Source organism: Moschus berezovskii, chromosome 14, assembly GCF_049115385.1.
Source record: "Moschus berezovskii isolate FMDL1 chromosome 14, NW_MosBer_1.0, whole genome shotgun sequence".
In the NCBI taxonomy this organism is placed as follows: domain Eukaryota; kingdom Metazoa; phylum Chordata; class Mammalia; order Artiodactyla; family Moschidae; genus Moschus; species Moschus berezovskii.
In genome coordinates this window covers 88,744,991-88,765,421 of record NC_142473.1, presented here as the reverse complement: position 1 = coordinate 88,765,421, position 20,431 = coordinate 88,744,991, and the positions used below count along the sequence as shown (strand labels likewise).

Sequence of the window (20,431 nt, the reverse complement as noted above, 5' to 3'; positions counted from 1 at the left end):
CAGCTTGACTTTCGAGTTACATACCGTGATTGGAGGAATGTCTATGTCCTGATAAACATTGGTGAGAATCCCTAAACTTGTCTCATTCAAAAACACCTGCAAAAGAAAGGCTGGCATTGGACGGACAGGCGCACCAGAGGAAGGGGGCAGGGAGATCGGGGTTGGGGCAATCTCCAGGAAGGGAGCCACCAGCCTGCTGTCCATGGGCGGCCAGAAGCGGAGGCCCCAGTAGACTTACAGCACGACAGGTAAAGTGGGCCTTTTCCACCCCAGTCAAGCCTCACACACAGAGGTGCTTAAGAGCATATCCAACAGCAAAGGGGCCCACGGCTGCCCCACGGCAGAGCTGGGCTGATGTCCTGCCTGCAGCCAGATGCCCAGTCCCACCTGAGCCTCGTCCTGCGCACTGGCATGGAGCCGGCCCCCGGAGCAGACGGTCACCTCATAAAGCACGAGCCCGAAGGACTGGCCACTGCCGTTGTTGATGGGCAGGTTCTCCATGTTGAGCGGAACGTCAGAGGTGACCGGCTGAGAGGTGGGCAGGGAGCAGGGGTGAGAACCAGGCCCTTCTCCCTAAGACCCTGGGCAAGCCTGGCTACGCCTCCCAACGGTTCCCCGAGAGCCTTCTGATGAGACGCCGTGTGACACGCCTGTGCTCTAGTCTCCACGGACCAGGCGCCTGGGGGCAGGCAGAGGGGCCCACACTCTAATCCTGAGAACCAGCAGCGGCAACAACCATGTCCCAGCTCGACGGCCAAAGAGCAAAGCAATGCATCGAGCAAGCGTGCGTCTCGCATCTGCAGGGTGAGCGGCACAGCTCACTAGTGGAAGCACGCTCCGCACAGGCGAAACCCCGTGAGCTCAAGAGGGGACATCTCCCAGGGACGTCCCTGGGGCTCCAGGGGCTGAGACGCTGTGCTCCTCGTGCGGGGGCCCGGGTTCAGTCCCTGGACAGGGAACGAGCTCCCACACGGCACGGCTAAAGGTCCCCGCGTGGCAAGTAATACCTGGCACGGCCAAGGAAACACGTGCAAAACAAACGAATACGAATGAAAGCAGAGCTGACATGTCCCAAGCAAGGCTTGCCTTCTCTTCTGCAGGGACACGGACCCCAGTCTCAGGGGCAGCACGGGGGCCCCACCATCGGATAAGGCGGTGCTGGAGAGGCCGCAGAGCCCAGCTGCACAGGCTGCTGGCTCGGCCATACTCAGGACGGAGCCTGCGAGCAGGAGTCTGTGCGGTCCCACTCCCCCCAGGCCCTGCACGCTTCAGCTCATGCCTGTCCATGGTCCTCCTGGGAAGCTCCCGGCTCTGCCCGCTGACTCTCAATGTGAACAAAATGTAGGCGCGCGTCCCCGCTTCCACAGAAAGCCCCGAACGCCTCCCTGCTCTGTGGCCTCGGCCCGGCCCCAGCAGCCACCCCAGGTCCCCGGAGCCCAGGGGGTGCTCACCCTCTGCAGGTAAGGCAGGGCCTCCCACAGCGGCAGGTAGTGGGATAGCTTCAAGGGCGGGTACACGGCCTTGGGAGTGGGACTCGGAAGCGGGGGCAGGGGCCTGACTGCAAAGGAAACAGGCAGCAGGAAGCGACCCCTCCTTCCCCACGCTGCCCTGCCCTCCCTGGGCCGCGGGAGACGGGGGTCCCAGCCCAGCAGGGTTCCTTGAGCCGTGAGACGCTAGGAAACCAGACCCCCAGGGAGCTGAGGGCGGGAGGTCTCTGCCTGACGCTGCCCCTGCCTGGCATGTGGGAGGCACCCCCCTAATGTGATCTCCACAGATACAGTGCACAGGGCAACTCTCAGGAGTGCATGAGGGCATCTCCACGCAGAGAGCTTTGTCAACAGTCACTCCAACTTCTAGCGGACAAGCACCACTCTCTTCACGTTTAGAGAAGATGCTGTCGCTTAAAAGGCTCAAAAACAATGGTTCTCAGGTGGGAAAACCAGGGTTTGAGTGAAGGCGGCCCCTGCCCTCACAAGCGCCTTTTAAGTTTCTGCCCACAGGAAACCTTTCCCTCTCCTACCCCCTCCCTCAACTTCCCGAGGACGGCCAGCCCCCCAACAAAACGGCAGCTGAGTACCCAGGATGGATTCAAAGAGGTTCCGGAGCATGAAGTACTTGGTGGTGTAGTCCCCAGCCTCCGTCAGCACTGCATCATAGTCTGCAAGTCACCGGCCGCCTTCACTGGGCAGGCCTCGCCAGCGGCTGCCTTCGCTGGGCAGGGTCCCCTCACCGGCCGCCTCCGCTGGGCAGGCCCCCCGCACCGGTTACCTTCTCTGGGCAGGGCCCCCACCCACCAGCCACCTTCTTCTCTGGGCAGGGCGCCCCCACCAGCTGCCTTCACTGGGCCGGGGCCCCCAAAGCGGGTGGGAGCCGACTTCCCAGCCCAGACCGCTCTGGCCAGCCCCGCAGCCATGCCCGGGTCTGAGGTCGCAGCCACCAGGCCTGCCCTCCTTCCTTTCTCAGACACTCATCTGCCCCCCAGCCCGGCCACCCATTAGGCCTCCATGGCCCGCATGGCACCACCCTGGCTTCTACCAGGGAGCCCAGGTCAAGGGCCCGTGATCAGGGCAGGGTGAGGGGTCACAGTGGCCCCTCTGCGGCAAGGTCAGCCTGCTCTCTGCACTGTGAGCATCTCTCAAGACAGAGAGATGAGGGGATTCTCGGTGCTCAGCACAGTCGGGGTCCAGAACCCCGTGATGCTGGAGGGGCCTCCCCCGTCAAGCCGCAGGGCCCCCAGGCTCAGGGGGGCCCCTCCCGGAGAACACTTGCCATAGCTCGTGGTAACACCTCTGTGCTTCTCGAAACTCGTGGCCCCGTTCATGAAACCAAAGTTGGTCCCCCCGTGGAACATGTACACGTTGAAGGAGATCCCGAATCTGATAAATTCAGACACACTCTTTTCAACCTCTGCAGAGGAGGAAGATGAGAAACAGCGAAGGTGAAAACTTCAGAGAAGACAGAAGCCTCTGGGAAAGCCGCTCCTCTCTGGCGCTGCCCCAGGCAGCTCAGCCGTGTGTCCCGCAGCGTCCACGGAGACTCTAACCAGACAGCAGGCAGAATCGACCACAGCTACCCGAGAAAACTAAGCTTGTCCATACTAAGGCAGTGTTAGTCGCTCAGTTGTGTCCGACTCTCTGCAATCCCATGGACTGTAGCCCCCCCCCATCTCCCCTGTCCGGGCAATTATCCAGGCAAGAATACTGGAGTGGCTTGCCATTCCGTTCTCCAATGCTAAGAGCCTTTTCAAAAGTTACTTCTCCCAGAGAATTTCACTCTGAGCTACATCTATTAAATAGCAGCCTGAGAGCCTCTACATCACTTAAGGATCTCATGTTCATTAAATCTTTTGAAATTATACAAATAATTAGTCTATTCTTGTGAACTACCTGCTCGGGTAGGATCTCTGGGGCCAGTGACCACTGCATTCTCATCTGTGCCCCAAGGTCATCTTCACGCTGGCCCTAAAGGAGGCAGCCTGGCTGAAGGGTCGCTAGGGGTGGGCTCAGCACTGGCTGTGCCCCTCACTGTCCATCTGACCATGCTCCGCCCACTTTCTCTCTCAGAGCCTCTGCTCCCTTGTCTGTTGAACAAAGGTGCTCATCCCCCCCACATCACACATGGATGAGAATTAACTGACAGGAGGAAACACGCACAGTGCCTGACAGACGTGGTCGGAAACCTGCTGTTCACTGGTGGCGGGCTGCAGTCATTTTTGTTCGCTCCCTATTTCGCAGTTCAAAGCAGGCTTTTCTCAGTTACCCACTATCTTTCCATTGTCTTTATTTCCAGTACAAGTGAGCTTGCTTTTGTAAACATCGTCAGTAGGAAAACACTTCTATCAACAACCTCCTCCAGGCACTGCTCTGGGCAGTTTACCCTGACCTCTGCTCTTCATCCCGACCAGAGTGCTCCGGGGAAGAGGCGGTTACAGGGGCCACAGAGCTGGGCCTGAGATCCCTGCAGCTTTGGCTCCAGGATCTCCAGTCACTCTCACCTCCTGGCCCCTCAGCTGCAGAGCCACTGTGACTGTCAGGAGAGGCATCCCGCCATCAGAGACCACACGGGACCCCCCAGCAGCTGGCCCTGCCTCTTCTGTCCCCGCACTTGCTTGGTCAGGGGTGGGGGACTCTTCACTGAGTGTTTACCCGACCAACTGTCCATCCACGGAGCGGCAAGCCTCCAGAGCGTGGAGCCAGTGGCTCAGGCCCCTGCACCCTCGGGCTTGGCCGCGGCCCCTCCACAGGAGGTGCTGGTCCAAGAGCTGACCAAGGAGTGGGGCAGGGTGAGCGACCCTTGCAGGGCAGACACCACGGCAGACTCACCGTTGACACCCATCACCTTGTGATCGTTTCCCCAGGTATCAAACCAGCCGACCCAGAATTCCATGATCAAAACGGGCTTGTGACTCTAGGAACAAACCAAACCAAATGGTAAGTCTGACGCCAGGAAGAAGGAAGATCAGAAGGTCTGAAGGTGACAAGTCAGCATTTGAGGGGCTCCCTCTCTCCACTCATCCCTGCTGGGCACTGACGCTCCGTGCCCCTCACCCAGCGCACCTCTGCAACCACCACCCAGGGGCTCCTGTTCCCCACAGGCCCAAAAACATATCCCACGTGTATTAAGACAAGGGACAAAGAGAAACATAAAACCAGGGGTGGGGGCTAATTATCCATCTCAAGAAATCAGAAAAAAAAAAAAAAGCAGAAAATAAACCAAAGAGTAAAACGAAGGAAATAATAACCTGATGGCTATTGCTGAGGGCGTCCTGTGCTCATAACAAGGACGGCAGGGACCTGTGGACTGGTGAGGACAGGCTCAGAGCAGCACAGAACACACATAAACCCAGAGCCGTCAGCACTCTCCTCTCAATAATCGATGGACTGAGCTCTGATCACCAGCAAGGACAGAGCTTACCTGGTAGTGACACCCACCAGCCTGACCTGATGGAAACGCACAAACACAGAGCACCACTCTTCCAAAGTGCGCACAGACCACGCACCAAGATGGACCACAGCATAAGCCATAAAGCAAACCGCAACAGATACAAGAGAACAGAGGTCACACCAGGTAAGTTCGAGGGTTTTCACGGTATTAAAATAGAAATCACTAACAGAATGATATCTAGAAAATCCCCAAATACTGAGAAATTAAACATCATGCTTCCAACGGATAAATGGAATAAAGAAACGAAAATTTAATAATTAAATTCAATGAAAATTTAATGCTCTGAACACTTTTTAAAACATCACTTGAAAATTAAAAAAAACTACAGCATTTCAAAATTGGTGGGATGGAGCAAAACCAGTGTACAAAGGAAAATTCATAGCACTAAATGCTTGTATTAGGAAAACAGAAAGTCTCAAGTCAGTAACCTAAGCTTCAACCAGAAAAAAAAAAAAACTAGTAAAAGTACAGCAAATTCTATCCATTAAGGAAACATAAGGTAGAAAATGTTAAAGATTACAGTAGAAATAAATAGAAAACAAAAACACAATAGAGAAAAAAGCCAAAATCTGGTTCTCTGAAAGTATCAACAAAAGTGATAAGCTTCAAATCATACTGACCAAGATTTTAAAAAAAGAAGAATACATGAAATTGTCAATAACAGGAGTGAAACAAAGGTCATCATAACTTACAACAAAGACATTCGAAGGATATTAACAGATCGTTACAAACACTCAACCGATCATGAATTCAAAGCATAGGTGAAAAAGGACAGAATAAAGACACAAACTACGAAAACTCACTTAAGAAGCAGTAACCTGAACTATGCTGTATCCATTAGAAAAATTAAATTTCTAATAAAAAACGTTCTAAAAAAGAAAATTTCAAGTCCAGATGCTCTCAATTAAATTTTACCAAACAGTGAGTAAGATATACTAACATTTCTACACAATCTCTTCCATAAGATAGAAAAGGAGAGCATTTTATGAGGTCAGCATGACCCTAATCCCAAAATCGAATAAAGGCATTTCAAGAAAAGAAAACCAAGCACCAGGATTCCCCACGAACACAGAAGCAAAAGTCCTCAATAAAAGCTGAACGAGCTGAAACCAGCAGTATATGACACCACTCCACAACCAAGAGGGATTCAGCCCGAGAATGCAAGCGGGGGTCAGCATTCAAAACCTGTGTCAGCGCCAAGGAGGCAGGAGCGGGGCCCTGAGGGCCGTGCGTGGGGTGGGGGGAGCCCCGCCACCGAAAGGGACGCGCCGCCCTCGGGAGGGAGGGACGCGGCGGCAATTGAGGCCACCACACGTGGGCCTCAGAGTCGTCAGGCAGCGCGAGAGACTGGATGCCGGAGGGGCCCTTTTCGTGAAACGTCCAGAAAAGGCCGATTTATGGCTGCCTGGGGCGGGAGGAAGGAGGGGCGCTAACTGCAGGAGGAGGCCTTCCAGACAGGTGCCAGTTGCAAAACGACAAGCTAATCAGATATTTTCAGTGGGTAGATTCAACGGTGTATAAATCGTTCTTCAATAAAACTGCTTTTAAAGGAACGAGAGGAAAACAACAAGGGAGACGCAACTGGAGACACAGCCGTGGGGCTGCCCTTGGCACAGCTCCCTGTTCCCAACGAGGCCGGAAACTCGCAGAAGCCAGTGAGCAAAGGGGGCTAAAACCGAGGGGACTCCCCTGGCGGGCCAGTGGTCAGCGCTTGGCTTCCTGGCACAGGGGGTGTGGGTGGGATGCCTGGTCAGGCAACTAGGGGCCACGTGTCTCTCGGCCAAAAACCCGAAACAGCAAACAGAAGCAATGTTGTGAGAAATTCAATAAAGACTTTAGAAATGGTCCATATCAGAACAACTTAAAAAAAGAAAAGACTGTGGAGGAGGGTGGAGGCTGAGGGGAGGGTGCTGTGGGCACAACAGGGGCATTTGCGCCTGGAAGGGGGCGCGGGCGGGGTGGGCCTGGAGGCACAGGGAGCCTGCAGAGTTCTTGCGAAGCACAGCTGATCCCGAGCACCAGGCCCCACTGAGCCGGGAGAGGGCGCTGGCCCGGCACCGGTGTCCGCCCACGGCGTAGCTCACGGGGCCAAGGGACAGAGCTGCACAGTGCACCTCTGGGGAGACTTCTCGGCCACAGCCCCGGGCCGGGCATCCACATTCACACCCAGCTGTCCCTCGGGGCCTCCTGGGAGGCCCTCCCTGCACTGCCAGAGACAAGCGGCACCAGTCCAGAAGCTGGGCCCAAGACCTGTCCTAGAGCAGCTCTGCCCAGGCCCACAGCCACCACCTACCTGCAGCTTGTACAGATGCTTGAACGAGTCCACCTTGAACCCCTTCATGTTGATGCTGGCCAGCACTGCAGAGACAGACAGGACAGGGGGGCTGCTGGGGTTCGCCACCCCTGACGTGGGTGGGGGTGCCCTTGGAGGAAGGGACAGCAGCGGCTCCTCCCTTTGCAGGTAGGAATGGCCCCCACTCACACCCTCACGTCCCTGACACTTTGGGGACAACGTGAGGGAAGAAGGGCAGTTCAAAGCATCCCTGCTGTGTGAGGAGAAGTGGACGAGATCAAGATCACACGACTCACGTGGACCTGGGACCCCTGGCCCCGTGGTGAGCACAGTGTCCACGGTCAGCACGCCCTCCACGGCCAGCACACTCCACAGCCAGCACAGCGTCCATGGTCAGCACACTCCACAGTCAGCACAGGGTCCACGGTCAGCACAGCGTCCACGGTCAGCACAGGGTCCACAGCCAGCACAGCGTCCATGGTCAGCACGCTCCACAGCCAGCACAGCGTCCATGGTCAGCACAGCGTCCACAGTCAGCACGCAGTTCACGGTCAGCATAGCATCCACAGCACAGCGTCCATGGTCAGCACAGCATCCACAGTCAGCACAGCGTCCACAGTCAGCACGCAGTTCACGGTCAGCACAGCATCCACAGCACAGCATCTATGGTCAGCATGCTCCACAGTCAGCACAGGGTCCACGGTCAGCACAGCATCCATGGTCAGCACGCTCCACAGTCAGCATGCATTTCACGGTCAGCATAGCATCCACAGTCAGCACACTGCCCCCAGTCAGCAGTAACAGAGCAGGCATGCCACCGAGAAGGGGCCGTGGACACATGCTGCCCTGGTCACTGCCCCCGTGGCCGGAGCCTTTTGATTCTGTCCTCCACTGCTGGACAACATCCCCCCACCAGCTGCTGACCGGGGGCGCATGCAGCACCCGCGGTGACCGCAGTCGGGGTCCCAGCTGGCTCTGGAGGCCGGGCCCCCCTCAGCACCGCCTCTTGCCACCACACAGTTCCCAGGCCGGGCGATACTTGACTCTGAGCATCTCCAGCTCCAGCCCAGACTCTTAAGCCGTAGAAAAACTGGGAAAGAGGAGGAGGTGCGAGGAAGAGGCTCCAGGGAGACGTCAGGAGTGAGGACCCGGGAGCCCGCCTGTGGGCATGCCGCCCCCGACCCCAAGTCCTCTCCAGGACAACAACACGCCCACGTCCTCCCTGACCCAGAGTCCTCTCCAGGGCAACAACACGCCCAGGTCGTCCCCTGACCCAGAGTCCTCGCCAGGGTGACATCATCCCAGGTCCTCCCCCGACCCCGAGTCCTCTCCAGGGCGACAACACACCCAGGTCCTCCCTGACCCCGAGTCCTCGCCAGGGCAACAACACGCCCAGGTCCTCCCTGACCCCGAGTCCTCTCCAGGGCAACAACATGCCCAGGTCCTCCCTGACCCCGAGTCCTCGCCAGGGCAACAACACGCCCAGGTCCTCCCTGACCCCGAGTCCTCTCCAGGGCAACAACATGCCCAGGTCCTCCCTGACCCCGAGTCCTCGCCAGGGCAACAACACGCCCAGGTCCTCCCTGACCCCGAGTCCTCTCCAGGGCAACAACACGCCCAGGTCGTCCCCTGACCCAGAGTCCTCGCCAGGGCGACATCATCCCAGGTCCTCCCTGACCCCGAGTACTTGCCAGGGCAACAACACGCCCAGGTCTTCCCTGACCCCGAGTACTCGCCAGGGCAACAACACGCCCAGGTCCTCCCTGACCCCGAGTCCTCTCCAGGGCAACAACACGCCCAGGTCGTCCCCTGACCCAGAGTCCTCGCCAGGGCGACATCATCCCAGGTCCTCCCTGACCCCGAGTCCTCGCCAGGGCAACAACACGCCCAGGTCCTCCCTGACCCTGAGTCCTCGCCAGAGCGACATCATCCCAGGTCCTCCCTGACCCAGAGACCTCGCCAGGGCGACATCACCCCAGGTCCTCCCCTGACCCCGAGTCCTCGCCAGGGCGACATCATCCCAGGTCCTCCCCTGACCCAGAGTCCTCGCCAGGGCGACATCATCCCAGGTCCTCCCCTGACCCAGAGTCCTCACCAGGGCGACATCATCCCAGGTCCTCCCCTGACCCAGAGATCTCGCCAGGGCGACATCATCCCAGGTCCTCCCCCGACCCCGAGTCCTCTCCAGGGCGACATCATCCCAGGTCCTCTCCTGACCCCGAGTCCTCTCCAGGGCAACAACACGCCCAGGTCCTCCCTGACCCAGAGTCCTCGCCAGGGCGACATCATCCCAGGTCCTCCCCTGACCCTGAGTCCTCGCCAGGGCGACATCATCCCAGGTCCTCCCTGACCCAGAGTCCTCGCCAGAGCGACATCATCCCAGGTCCTCCCCTGACCCCGAGTCCTCTCCAGGGCGACAACACGCCCAGGTCCTCCCTGACCCAGAGTCCTTGCCAGGGCGACATCATCACAGGTCCTCCCCTGACCCCGAGTCCTCTCCAGGGCAACAACATGCCCAGGTCCTCCCTGACCCCGAGTCCTCTCCAGGGCAACAACATGCCCAGGTCCTCCCTGACCCTGAGTCCTCGCCAGAGCGACATCATCCCAGGTCCTCCCTGACCCAGAGTCCTCGCCAGGGTGACATCACTGCTGGCCCAGCGTCCGGGCACTTGGGGTCGGGCGTGGGTGCGCGCTTGGCGCTGCTGAAGCTCCTTCAGGAGTCGGAGGCCTTGCCGCAGCCTCGCCTCTCCCCTGAAACAGGTCTGAGCTCCTACCTCCCTTTACGTGCCCCCTCGTCACGTCCTCCGTGTTGTCTGCGGTCAGGAGCAGCCCTCCAACGCCCCTCTGCAGCAGGGCCTGTGGAGCGAGTCGGACGGGATGAAATCACCCTCTTGTTTTCCTTGAAAGAGGGAAATGCGAGGAAGTAGGAGGCAGACACGCCGAGGCTCAGACAGCAGCGTGGGTGCTAGACATGAAGGCCCGCGGCGACACTTTGCACAGGGCTGCTGCGCAGCTGGGGGCTGTGGGTTCCGGCCAGCCTGCCGTCTTCCCAGGGGTGGGCACACGGCGGGGGTGAGCCCTGGTACCCTGTGGCCGTGGCTCAAATGAAGAGGTCAGAGCTGAGTAGACAAAGGAACGGGGGTTCCTACATCGCAGGAGAGACAGAGATGTGGACAGACAGGTACGTGGACGAGAGACACACAGATGGGCTGATAGATAACGGGTGAGCGGCGGACGCGCAGACAGATGACACACCCGCAGCTGACGGACAGACGGCCGACCGCGAGGGGCAGGCAGGAAGCCAGCGGTCACTAGACGTGCAGACCCCCGTAGACTGAGAGAGGACAGGGGAGCCTTGGGAAGGGCGGGGCTGCGGGGCCCAGAGAGGCGAGCGGCGCAAACCCGGGTCCTGGCTGGACTCAGGGATGCCCACCCTCCCGGGGACGTGGGGCGGGGGGTCCCATCTGGAAGCCACGCGCACTCAGGGAACACGCAGCAGACACCCGGGCCGAGGACCCCGTCTGTGCGTCCTGCGCTCACCGAGCCCGCCTGGGGCCCGCAGCGAGTCTTCGGGCACAGTCTACAGATGGGGGAATCAGACTCTCGCCGAATGAGACGGACGTGGGGGGCCGGGGGCGACATCGGCTTCAGCGCCCCCACTGCGTCCGGCGAGGTGGGCAAGACACGTGGGACCCCCGCCTTCCACTCACGCCCTGGTTGCTTCCTGCAGGCTGGGGGCCGGGGGCCTCACCCCCGGGAAGAGCACCAGGTCCGCGGGTGCCCCCCGACCTGAGGCCCCCCAGACGGCAAAGACTGCAGGAGAGGGCGCCCACGCCGCGGGCCGCAGCGGCCTCCGGGGCCGCCCCGAGCCGAGCGGATTCAGGCCCGGAGGGCGGCAGGCGGCTCACCTGCAGCAAGTAGGGCATGTAGGCCTTGTCCCTGTAGAAGGAGCCGTACTCGTTTTCCACCTGCACCGCGATGATCGGGCCTCCCCTGTGGTACTGGGACGGGCCGGCGCGTGAGACCCCCAAGCCTCACGGCCCCAAAGCCGGCTCCTGCTCGGGAGGCGGCCCCGCGCCGGCCCCTCCTGCGCCCCGCCCTCCCCCGCCAGACCCGCCGCCTCCCATCACCATGGAAACCACCCAGGGAGCCGGAGGGGCGCCGGCTCCGCCGCAAGCCCCCCGCGCCAGGGCCCGAGCCCCTGAGCGGCCCGAATGCCCTCACGGCCTCTGTTTCTCCCTTGCACCCACTCCTCAGAGCACCCCGTCGGCTGCTGAGCCATCGACGTGCCCCGGACGTGCGAGCACACCTGCTTCAAGGCTGAAGGCGATCTCACCCACCGCCGTCTACTCTGAGTCTCTGCTCCCTGAAGCCCAGCCCACCGCGGGCAGAGTGGCAGCCGCCCCCCTCCAGCCCTGCAGCTCTGCCGGGGGACCCCCGGCCGCCCCTGTGAGGGGCACGTGCTCAACTCCTGAGCTGGAGCCAGGACGCTGGCTCGCCCCGCACCCCCGTGCCTAGAAGCCCTAGAAAAGGCGCCGCGGGGCGGAGGTCCGTAGTTCCCGCCGCGGGCTGTCAGCGCCCTTCTCTGCGGACGTGAGCTGTGCCTCTCCTGCAGCAGAGGCTCGCGGGATGCAGCAGTCTGTCTTCACCTGGAGCGGAGCCACCCTGGGGATCAGGTGGTCAAAGTACTTGTTCACGGCATTCACAAAGCTGCGGTTGGTGGTCCTCAGCTGCGACGCGGGGTCCTGCAGTAACCAGCTGGGGTGTGGGGTGGCAGGCTTAGCAGGCCGGGCGGGCTCCCGGGTCCACCCTCAAGTCCAGGGCCCCGGGCACTTGCGGACCCGTCAAAGGAGGGGCCGCATGCCCGCATCCTAAGGACAGGCGTTGCGAGCGTCTGTGAACAGTCTCCTGCCTTCTTTGTCTATTCATGAAAAACCTGTGCTGTGAGCAGAGCACAGGCTTAGGGACAGAGTTAGCTCTCCTCTGAAGCCGAGGAGTTCGACAGAGAGGAGCCAACAGCAGGAACAAAGCAGCCCCAGGTCACCTGCAGCGTATGGGTCCTGCTCCTGAGCCGGACTGCAGACACCCCGTCCGGAGAGCAAAGCCACCACGGACCAGGAGGCAGACTGTCCACTGGGGGGCGGGGGAGCGTGGACCCACGGGGAGCCCGCCAGCTCCAGGGATAATGGAAGAGCATCACCACCCGAGTTGCTGTGACGACAGCAAGACCCCAAACAGGCGCCATTGTCCTTGGACTGGACCAAAGGGTCAGCAGAGCTCCACCAAGGCCACAGTTCCTGGCCAGTCCCGCTCACCTGGGCAGGCCCCCAAGGTCCATCTCGCTGCAGATGTAGGGGCCTGGACGCAGGATCACCCACAGCCCCACCTCCGCCGCCAGCAGGATGAAGGCCCTGGGGGGTCGGGGTCACCCACTCTCAGGGCTTGGAGCCCAGGGGAACACGGCCCAGCACCCCCTCCCCTCACCCGCGCGGCCCTCCCCGGGGGGCTGGGGACGCTGAGGGCAGGATGCCCCCCGCAGAGCAGAGACGCCCCCTACCCCTGGGGTCACCACCGAGCCCCCAGCTGGGACGTCGGCGCGGCCACTCTGGGGAAGGGCTGTGGGGCTGGACTCGGGGGGCAGGCCCAGCCCGGGGGTGGCGGGGTTGTGATGGAGGGCGTGGGGCCCCCTCTGCCCAGGATGCCCCGTGGGTCCCCGCCCCTCAGATCCCCGGTCCTGCCTGGCCGGGTCACAGAACCTACTCCAGGTCCAGGTTCCCGGAGAAGTCGAATGTGCCTCTTTCTGGCTCGTGCAGGTTCCACGGGACGTAGCTGTGGCAGGGAAGAGGGAAGTACAAACAGCACGCCTTTATTTCTTTCCTCCAAACTGCCAGGTCGGTCCCAAGCCCTGAGAGAGCTCTATGTGGAAAAAGCTGAAGTTTCCCCTGGTACCTAACCCTTGTCACGCACACACAGTGGTTATCTTCAGTAGTTCCTTTCTCTGTTATCCACTGGTGTTCTAAGCTGCCAATAATCCTATGATTCTAAATTCCTTGAATTTATCCATAAATTATAACACTCACCATCCTATCCTTTGTCATATCCATTAGAAATTCAAAGAAAAGGTAAAAACCATAAATGTCTATATATACCTACCAAATATCGCTAAAAATTAATCAAAATAACAGCAGACATGGGATTTCTATGAGGCTAATTGCGATAAACTGATTGATGCTAAAGCTGAAACTCCAATACTTTGGCCACCTCATGTGAAGAGTTGACTCACTGGAAAAGACTCTGATGCTGGGAGGGATTGGGGGCAGGAGGAGAAGGGGTCGACAGAGAATGAGATGGCTGGATGGCATCACCGACTCGATGGACATGAGTTTGAGTGAACTCCGGGAGTTGGTGATGGACAGGGAGGCCTGGCGTGCTGTGATTCATGGGTCGCAAAGAGTCGGACACGACTGAGCGACTGAACTGAACTGAACTGAATTGAGATAAAAGAAGGTATCACGTTTAGCCTTTGCAAGAAGCACCCTGTCAGGACCCTCGCCCTGGGGCTGAGGCTGAAGGGCCAAGACACAGGTAACGTTGTTGCAGGCTATCTTTGCGCTTTCTGTGCGTCAGCAGCAGAGGTTTTGACCTTGTGCCCTTCACCTCATGTTTCTCCTAAGCCCTGCAGTTCTGGCTCCACAGGTTTGCAGAGTGCAGGTTTTTAAAAGTGCATATGTTGCATTAGGGCTTCCCTGGTGGCTCAGCGGTAAACAGCTGCCCTCAAGTACAGGAAATGCAGGTTCAGTCTCCGGGCCAGGAAGATCCCCTGGAGAAGGGAATGGTAACCCTCTCCAGTATTCTTGCCTGGAGAAGCCCATGGACAGAGGAGCCTGGTGGACTGCGGTCCATATGGAGAGATGGACACAAGAATCGGACAGGACCGAGCGACTGAAATAACAACACTGCAGTCTTATGGCCTTTCACACTGTTCCTGGGGTTCTCAAGGCACGAATGCTGGAGTGGTTGCCTTTCCCTTCTCCAGTGCTTTGTCAGAACTCGCCACCACCTTCCTTCTCCAAGATGGCAGATTGGAAGGACGTACACTCATCGTCTCCTGCGAGAACTCCAAAATTACAGCTCACTGCCAAACAACTGTCGACAGGAGAATGTTGGATCCCACCAAAAAAAGATACCCCACTTCCAAGGGCAAAGGAGAAGCCCCAGCAAGATGGTAGGAGGGGCAAATTTGCATTTAGAATCAAACTCCATTCCCGCCAGAGACGCTCTGAGGGCTCAAACATACCTTGTCTGCACCAGGACCCAGGGACCCCAGACGAGCCAGAGCTGCGTCTGAGCATCTCCTGCGGAGGTCCGGGTCAGCAGTAGCCTGCCACAGGGCAGGGGCTCCGGGTGCAGCAGACCTGGGTGTGCCATGAGCCCTCTTGGAGGAGGTCGGCATTAACCCTACCATAGAGCCACCAGAGCTTACACAGGTCTGGGAAATAACTGAGCGGCCTGTGGCTCAGATCATGAACTCCTTATTGCCAAATTCAGACTTAAACTGAAGAAGTAGGGAAAACCACTAGACCATTCAGGTATGACCTAAATCAAATCCTTTACAATTATAGAGTGGAAGTGACAAATAGATTCAAGGGATTAGATCTAATAGAGTCCCTGAAGAACTATGGATGGAGGTTCGTGACATCGTACAGGAGGCAGGGATCAAGACCATTCCCAACAAAAAGATAGGCAAAAAAGGAAAAATGGTTCTCTGAGGAGGCCTTACAAGTAGCTGTGAAAAGAAGAGAAGTCAAAAGGCAAAGGAGAAAAGGAAAGATATACCCATTTGAATGCAGAGTTCCAAAGAATAGCAAGGAGAGATAAGAAAGACTTCCTCATCGATCAATGCAAAGAAATAGAGGAAAACAATAGAATGTGAAAGACTAGAGATCTCTTCAAGAAAATTAGAGATACCAAGGGAACATTTCATGCAAAGATGGGCTCAATAAAGGACAGAAATGGTATGGACCTAACAGAAGCAGAAGATATTAAGGAGAGGTGGCAAGAATACACGGAAGAACTGTACAAAAAAGATCTTCACGACCCAGATAATCATGATGGTGTGATCACTCACCTAGAGCCAGACATCCTGGAATGCAAAGTCAAATGGGCCTTAGGAAGCATCACTACGAACAAAACTAGTGAAGGTGATGGAATTCCAGCTGAGTTTTTTTTCAAATCCTTAAAGATGATGCTGTGAAAGTGCTGCACTCAATATGCCAGCAAATTTGGAAAGCTTGGCAGTGGCCACAGGATTGGAAAACGTCAGTTTTCATTCCGATACCAAAGAAAGGCAATGCCAAAGACCGTTCAAACTACCGTACGATTGCATTCGTCTCACACACAAGCAAAGTCATGCTCAAAATTCTCCAAGAGAGGCTTCAATATTAGGTGAACTGTGAACTTCCAGACGTTCAACCTGGATTAAGAAAAGGCAGAGGAACCAGAGATCAAATTGCCAACATGCGCTGGATCATCATAAAAGAGAGTTCCAGAAAAACATCTACTTCTGCTCTATTGACTATGCCAAAGTCTTTGATTGTGTGGATCACAACAAACTGTGGAAAATTCTTAGATCGGAATACCAGATCACCTGACCTGCCTCCTAAGAAACCTGTATGCAGGTCAGGAAGCAACTATTAGAACTGGACATGGAACAGTCCATGGAACAACAGACTGGTTCCAAATCGGGAAAGGAGTACGTCAAGGCTGTATATTGTCACCCTGCTTATTTAACTTATATGCAAAGGACATCATGAGAAACACTGGGCTGGATGAAGCACAGGCTGGAATCAAGATTGTTGGGAGAAATATCAATAATCTCAGATATGCAGACGACACCACCCTTATGGCAGAAAGTGAAGAAGAACTAAGGACCCTCTTGATGAAAGTGAAAGAGGAGAGTGAAAAAGTTGGCTTAAAGCTCAACATTCAGAAAACTAAGATCATGGCATCTGGTCCCATCACTTCATGGGAAATAGACGAGGAAACAGTGGAAACAGTGACAGACTTTATCTTGGGGGGCTCCAAAATCACTGCAGGTGGTGACTGCAGCCATGAAATTAAAAGACACTTGCTCCTGGGAAGAAAAGTTATGATCAACCTAGACAGCATATTAAAAAGCAGACACATTACTTTGCCAACAAAGGTCTGTCTAGTCAAAGCTATGGTTTTTCCAGTGGTCATGTATGGATGTGAGAGTTGGGCTATAAAGAAAGCTGAGCACCAAAGAACTGATGCTTTTGAACTGTGGTGTTGGAGAAGACTCTTGAGAGTCCCTTGGACTGCAAGGAGATCCAACCAGTCCATCGTAAAGGAGATCAGTCCTGGGTGTTCACTGGAAGGACTGATGTTGAAGCTGACACTCCAATACTTCGGCCACCTGATGCAAAGAGCTGACTCATTGGAAAAGACTCCGATGCTGGGAAAGATTGAAGGCGGGAGGAGAAGGGGACGACAGAGGATGAGATGGTTGGGTAGCACCACTGACAGGATGGACATGAGTTTGGGTGGACTCCAGGAGTTGGAGATGGACAGGGAGGCCTGGCGTGCTGCAGTCCACGGGGTCACAAAGAGTCGGACACGACTGAGCGACTGAACTGAACTCCATCACTATCCAGCTGATGTGGGGGCCCTACCTGATGTGGCTCATAGTTTCATTGAGTTCGACAAGGCTGTGGTCCATGTGATCGTTTTGGTTAGTTTTCTGTTGTGGTGCTTTTCATTCTCTGCCCTCTGATGGGTAAGAATAAGAGGCTTGCGGGAGCTTCCTGATGGGAGAGACTGACTGAGGGGAAAACTGGGTCTTGTTCTGATGGGCGGGGCCGCGCTCAGTAAATTTCAGTCCAATTTTCTGTAGAGGGCGGGGCTGTGCTCAGTACATTTTAGTCCAATTTTCCGTAGATGGCGGGGCCGTGCTCAGTAAATTTTAGTCCGAATTTCCATAGATGGCGGGGCTGTGCTCAGTACATTTTAGTCCAATTTTCCGTAGATGGCGGGGCAGTGCTCAGTAAATTTTAGTCCGATTTTCCGTAGATGGCGGGGCTGTGCTCAGTACATTTTAGTCCAATTTTCCGTAGATGGCGGGGCCGTGCTCAGTAAATTTCAGTCCCATTTTCCGTAGATGGCGGGGCCGCGCTCAGTAAATTTCAGTCCCATTTTCCGTAGATGGGCGGGGCCGCGCTCAGTACATTTTAGTCCAATTTTCTGTAGATGGCGGGGCCGCGCTCAGTACATTTTAGTCCAATTTTCCGTAGATGGCGGGGCCGTGCTCAGTAAATTTCAGTCCCATTTTCCGTAGATGGGCGGGGCTGCGCTCAGTACATTTTCGTCCCATTTTCCGTAGATGGCGGGGCCGCGCTCAGTAAATTTCAGTCCCATTTTCCGTAGATGGCGGGGCCGCGCTCAGTACATTTTAGTCCAATTTTCCGTAGATGGCGGGGCCGTGCTCAGTAAATTTCAGTCCCATTTTCCGTAGATGGGCGGGGCCGCGCTCAGTACATTTTCGTCCCATTTTCCGTAGATGGCGGGGCCGCGCTCAGTAAATTTCAGTCCCATTTTCCGTAGATGGCGGGCGTGTTCCTTCCCTGCTGTTTGGCCTGAGGCTAGAGCCTCCTGGACACTCACAGGCAAGTCTGGCTCAATCTCCTTTGGGTCGCTGCCCCTTTCTCCTGGGCCCTGGTGGGCACAAGGTTTCGTTTGTGCCCTCTGAGAGTCTGTTGTTACCCTGTCCTGTGGGAATTCTGTAATCAAATCCCACTGGCCTCTAAAGTCAAATTCCCTGGGGAGTCTCAGTCCCTTTGCCAGATCCCCAGGTTGGGAAATCTGTTGTGGTCCCTAGAACTTTCTTAACAGTGCGAGAACTCCTTTGGTGTAATTGTTCTGTATAATTCAATTTCTTTGGTGTAATTGGTCTTCCCTGGTGGCTCAGCTGGTGAAGAATCCGCCTGCAATGTGGGAGACCTGGGTTCCATCCCTGGGTTGGGAAGATGCCCTGGAGAAGGGAGCAGCTACCCACTCCAGTGTTCTGGCCTGGAGAGTCCCATGGACTGTACAGTCCACGGGGTCACAGAGAGTCGGACAGACTGAGCGACTTCCACACCCACAATTGTTCTGCATTTGTGAGTCATCTGCTTGGCGGCTCTATGGTGGGTGGGGCTGATGGCAAAAGAGGCGGTCCTCCACGGAGAAGGTCCTCCAAGGACTGAACTGAGGGGAACTGATGGCAGAACTGACTGTATTTCAAGATCTGCTGCTGTGAGAAGGGATGGAAAATTGGTTTGCTCAAGACTAACTATGCCTGGAAAAGCTTGTACCTAGACATTGGGAGAATAGAGCTAATAAGTTTTGCTAAATGATGCTTACAAATGATTTACTTTAAAGAAAACTTCCCAAAAAAGTTGAATCAGAAATATGGGAAAAGATATACATGAGGAAGAATTAGTCTAGCACTCTTAAATAGCAGGCAACATGGATTTTAAGGTAAAGAAAACCCCTCACAAATAGATGTTGAGAGGCACCAAGCAGCAGTAAAAGGAATGAAGCCTGAAGAAGATGTGATAGTCAAGGCGTTGCAGGCTCTGATACACAGCTTCAGGGGGAAGTACTGAACCGGGGCGGGGGTTCCATTCACAGGGATACACAGCTTCAGGGAGAAGGCTACTGAACCGGGGTGGGGGGTCCATCCACAGTGATACACAGCTTCAGGGGGAAGGCTACTGAACCAGAAGGGAAAGGGTCCATCCACAGGGATACACAGCTTCAGGGGGAAGGCTACTGAACCAGGGGAGGGGGGTCCATCCACAGGGATACACAGCTTCAGGGGGAAGGCTACTGAACCAGAAGGGAAAGGGTCCATCCACAGGGATACACAGCTTCAGGGAGAAGGCTACTCAACCAGAGGGGAAAGGGTCCATCCACAGGGATACACAGCTTCAGGGAGAAGGCTACTGAACCAGAGGGGAAAGGGTCCATCCACAGGGATACACAGCTTCAGGGAGAAGGCTACTGAACCAGAGGGGAAAGGGTCCATCCACAGGGATACACAGCTTCGGGGGAAGGCTACTGAACCGGGGGCGGGGGGGTCCATCCACAGGGATACACAGCTTCAGGGAGAAGGCTACTGAACCAGAAGGGAAAGGGTCCATCCACAGGGATACACAGCTTCAGGGGGAAGGCTACTGAACCGGGGCGGGGGGTCCATCCACAGGGATACACAGCTTCAGGGAGAAGGCTACTGAACCGGGGGAGGGGGGTCCATCCACAGGGATACACAGCTTCAGGGAGAAGGCTACTGAACCAGAAGGGAAAGGGTCCATCCACAGGGATACACAGCTTCAGGGAGAAGGCTACTGAACCAGAAGGGAAAGGGTCCATCCACAGGGATACACAGCTTCAGGGGGAAGGCTACTGAACCAGAGGGGAAAGGGTCCATCCACAGGGATACACAGCTTCAGGGAGAAGGCTACTGAACCAGAAGGGAAAGGGTCCATCCACAGGGATACACAGCTTCAGGGGGGAAGGTTACTGAACTGGCAGTGGCGGGGTCCATCCATAGCCACAGTGGAAAGAGTTAAAATACTTCTCTACAAGACAGAGACAACAACAGCAAAAATAAAGGTAAGAACATAGATTTGAACAACAGAGTTGAAACACTGAATCTAATAAGGACGCAGAGAGCGTCGTGGCGGACTCTGGAACACGCTCTGAAACACACAAACACAAGGTCGGGTTTTGAAGCACAAAGTGAATCTCAACAAACTCCAAAAATCTACGTCTCTCAGTCTGCGATCCCAAGGCAAATGCAACGAAGTGAGACATTCATACAGAGAATATTAATAAATCTGCAAGCTAGTTCTTTGAAAAGACTTAAAGTTTACACGATTCAGGAAACAAAGGTCCCCAAAACTCTGGATGATGTATAACTTCCAAGAAAGAATTTTTTAAGTCCCAGTCAATCTGAAAGAAGAAAGGAAAGGAAAAAAGAGTATAGAATAAAATAGGAAACATTTTGGAATAGAAAAGTGAAAGGTGCTCAGTCCTGGCTGACTCTTTGTCACCCCGTGGACTATACCATCCATAGAATTCTCCAGGCCAGAATACAGGAGTGGGTAGCTATTCCTGTCTCCAGGGGATCTTCCC

The 20,431-nt window shown here is 56.0% G+C and overlaps 1 protein-coding gene across 1 annotated transcript in view; it reads right to left on the bottom strand.

Annotated features, from left to right (window-relative positions):
• Positions 1–20,431, bottom strand: part of GLB1L3 (galactosidase beta 1 like 3) — a 28,491-nt gene that overhangs the window by 3,519 nt on the left and 4,541 nt on the right. Inside the window, exons 3-14 of the mRNA XM_055422473.2 lie at positions 12,998–13,066; positions 12,553–12,648; positions 11,887–11,995; positions 11,146–11,238; positions 10,012–10,093; positions 7,238–7,302; positions 4,323–4,407; positions 2,770–2,907; positions 2,078–2,158; positions 1,452–1,558; positions 388–528; positions 25–96 (exon numbers count right to left, since the gene is read on the bottom strand). Of these exons, the coding sequence (XP_055278448.2) occupies positions 25–96; positions 388–528; positions 1,452–1,558; positions 2,078–2,158; positions 2,770–2,907; positions 4,323–4,407; positions 7,238–7,302; positions 10,012–10,093; positions 11,146–11,238; positions 11,887–11,995; positions 12,553–12,648; positions 12,998–13,066 (1,138 nt within the window). The remainder of the gene's footprint in view (positions 1–24; positions 97–387; positions 529–1,451; positions 1,559–2,077; positions 2,159–2,769; positions 2,908–4,322; positions 4,408–7,237; positions 7,303–10,011; positions 10,094–11,145; positions 11,239–11,886; positions 11,996–12,552; positions 12,649–12,997; positions 13,067–20,431) is intronic.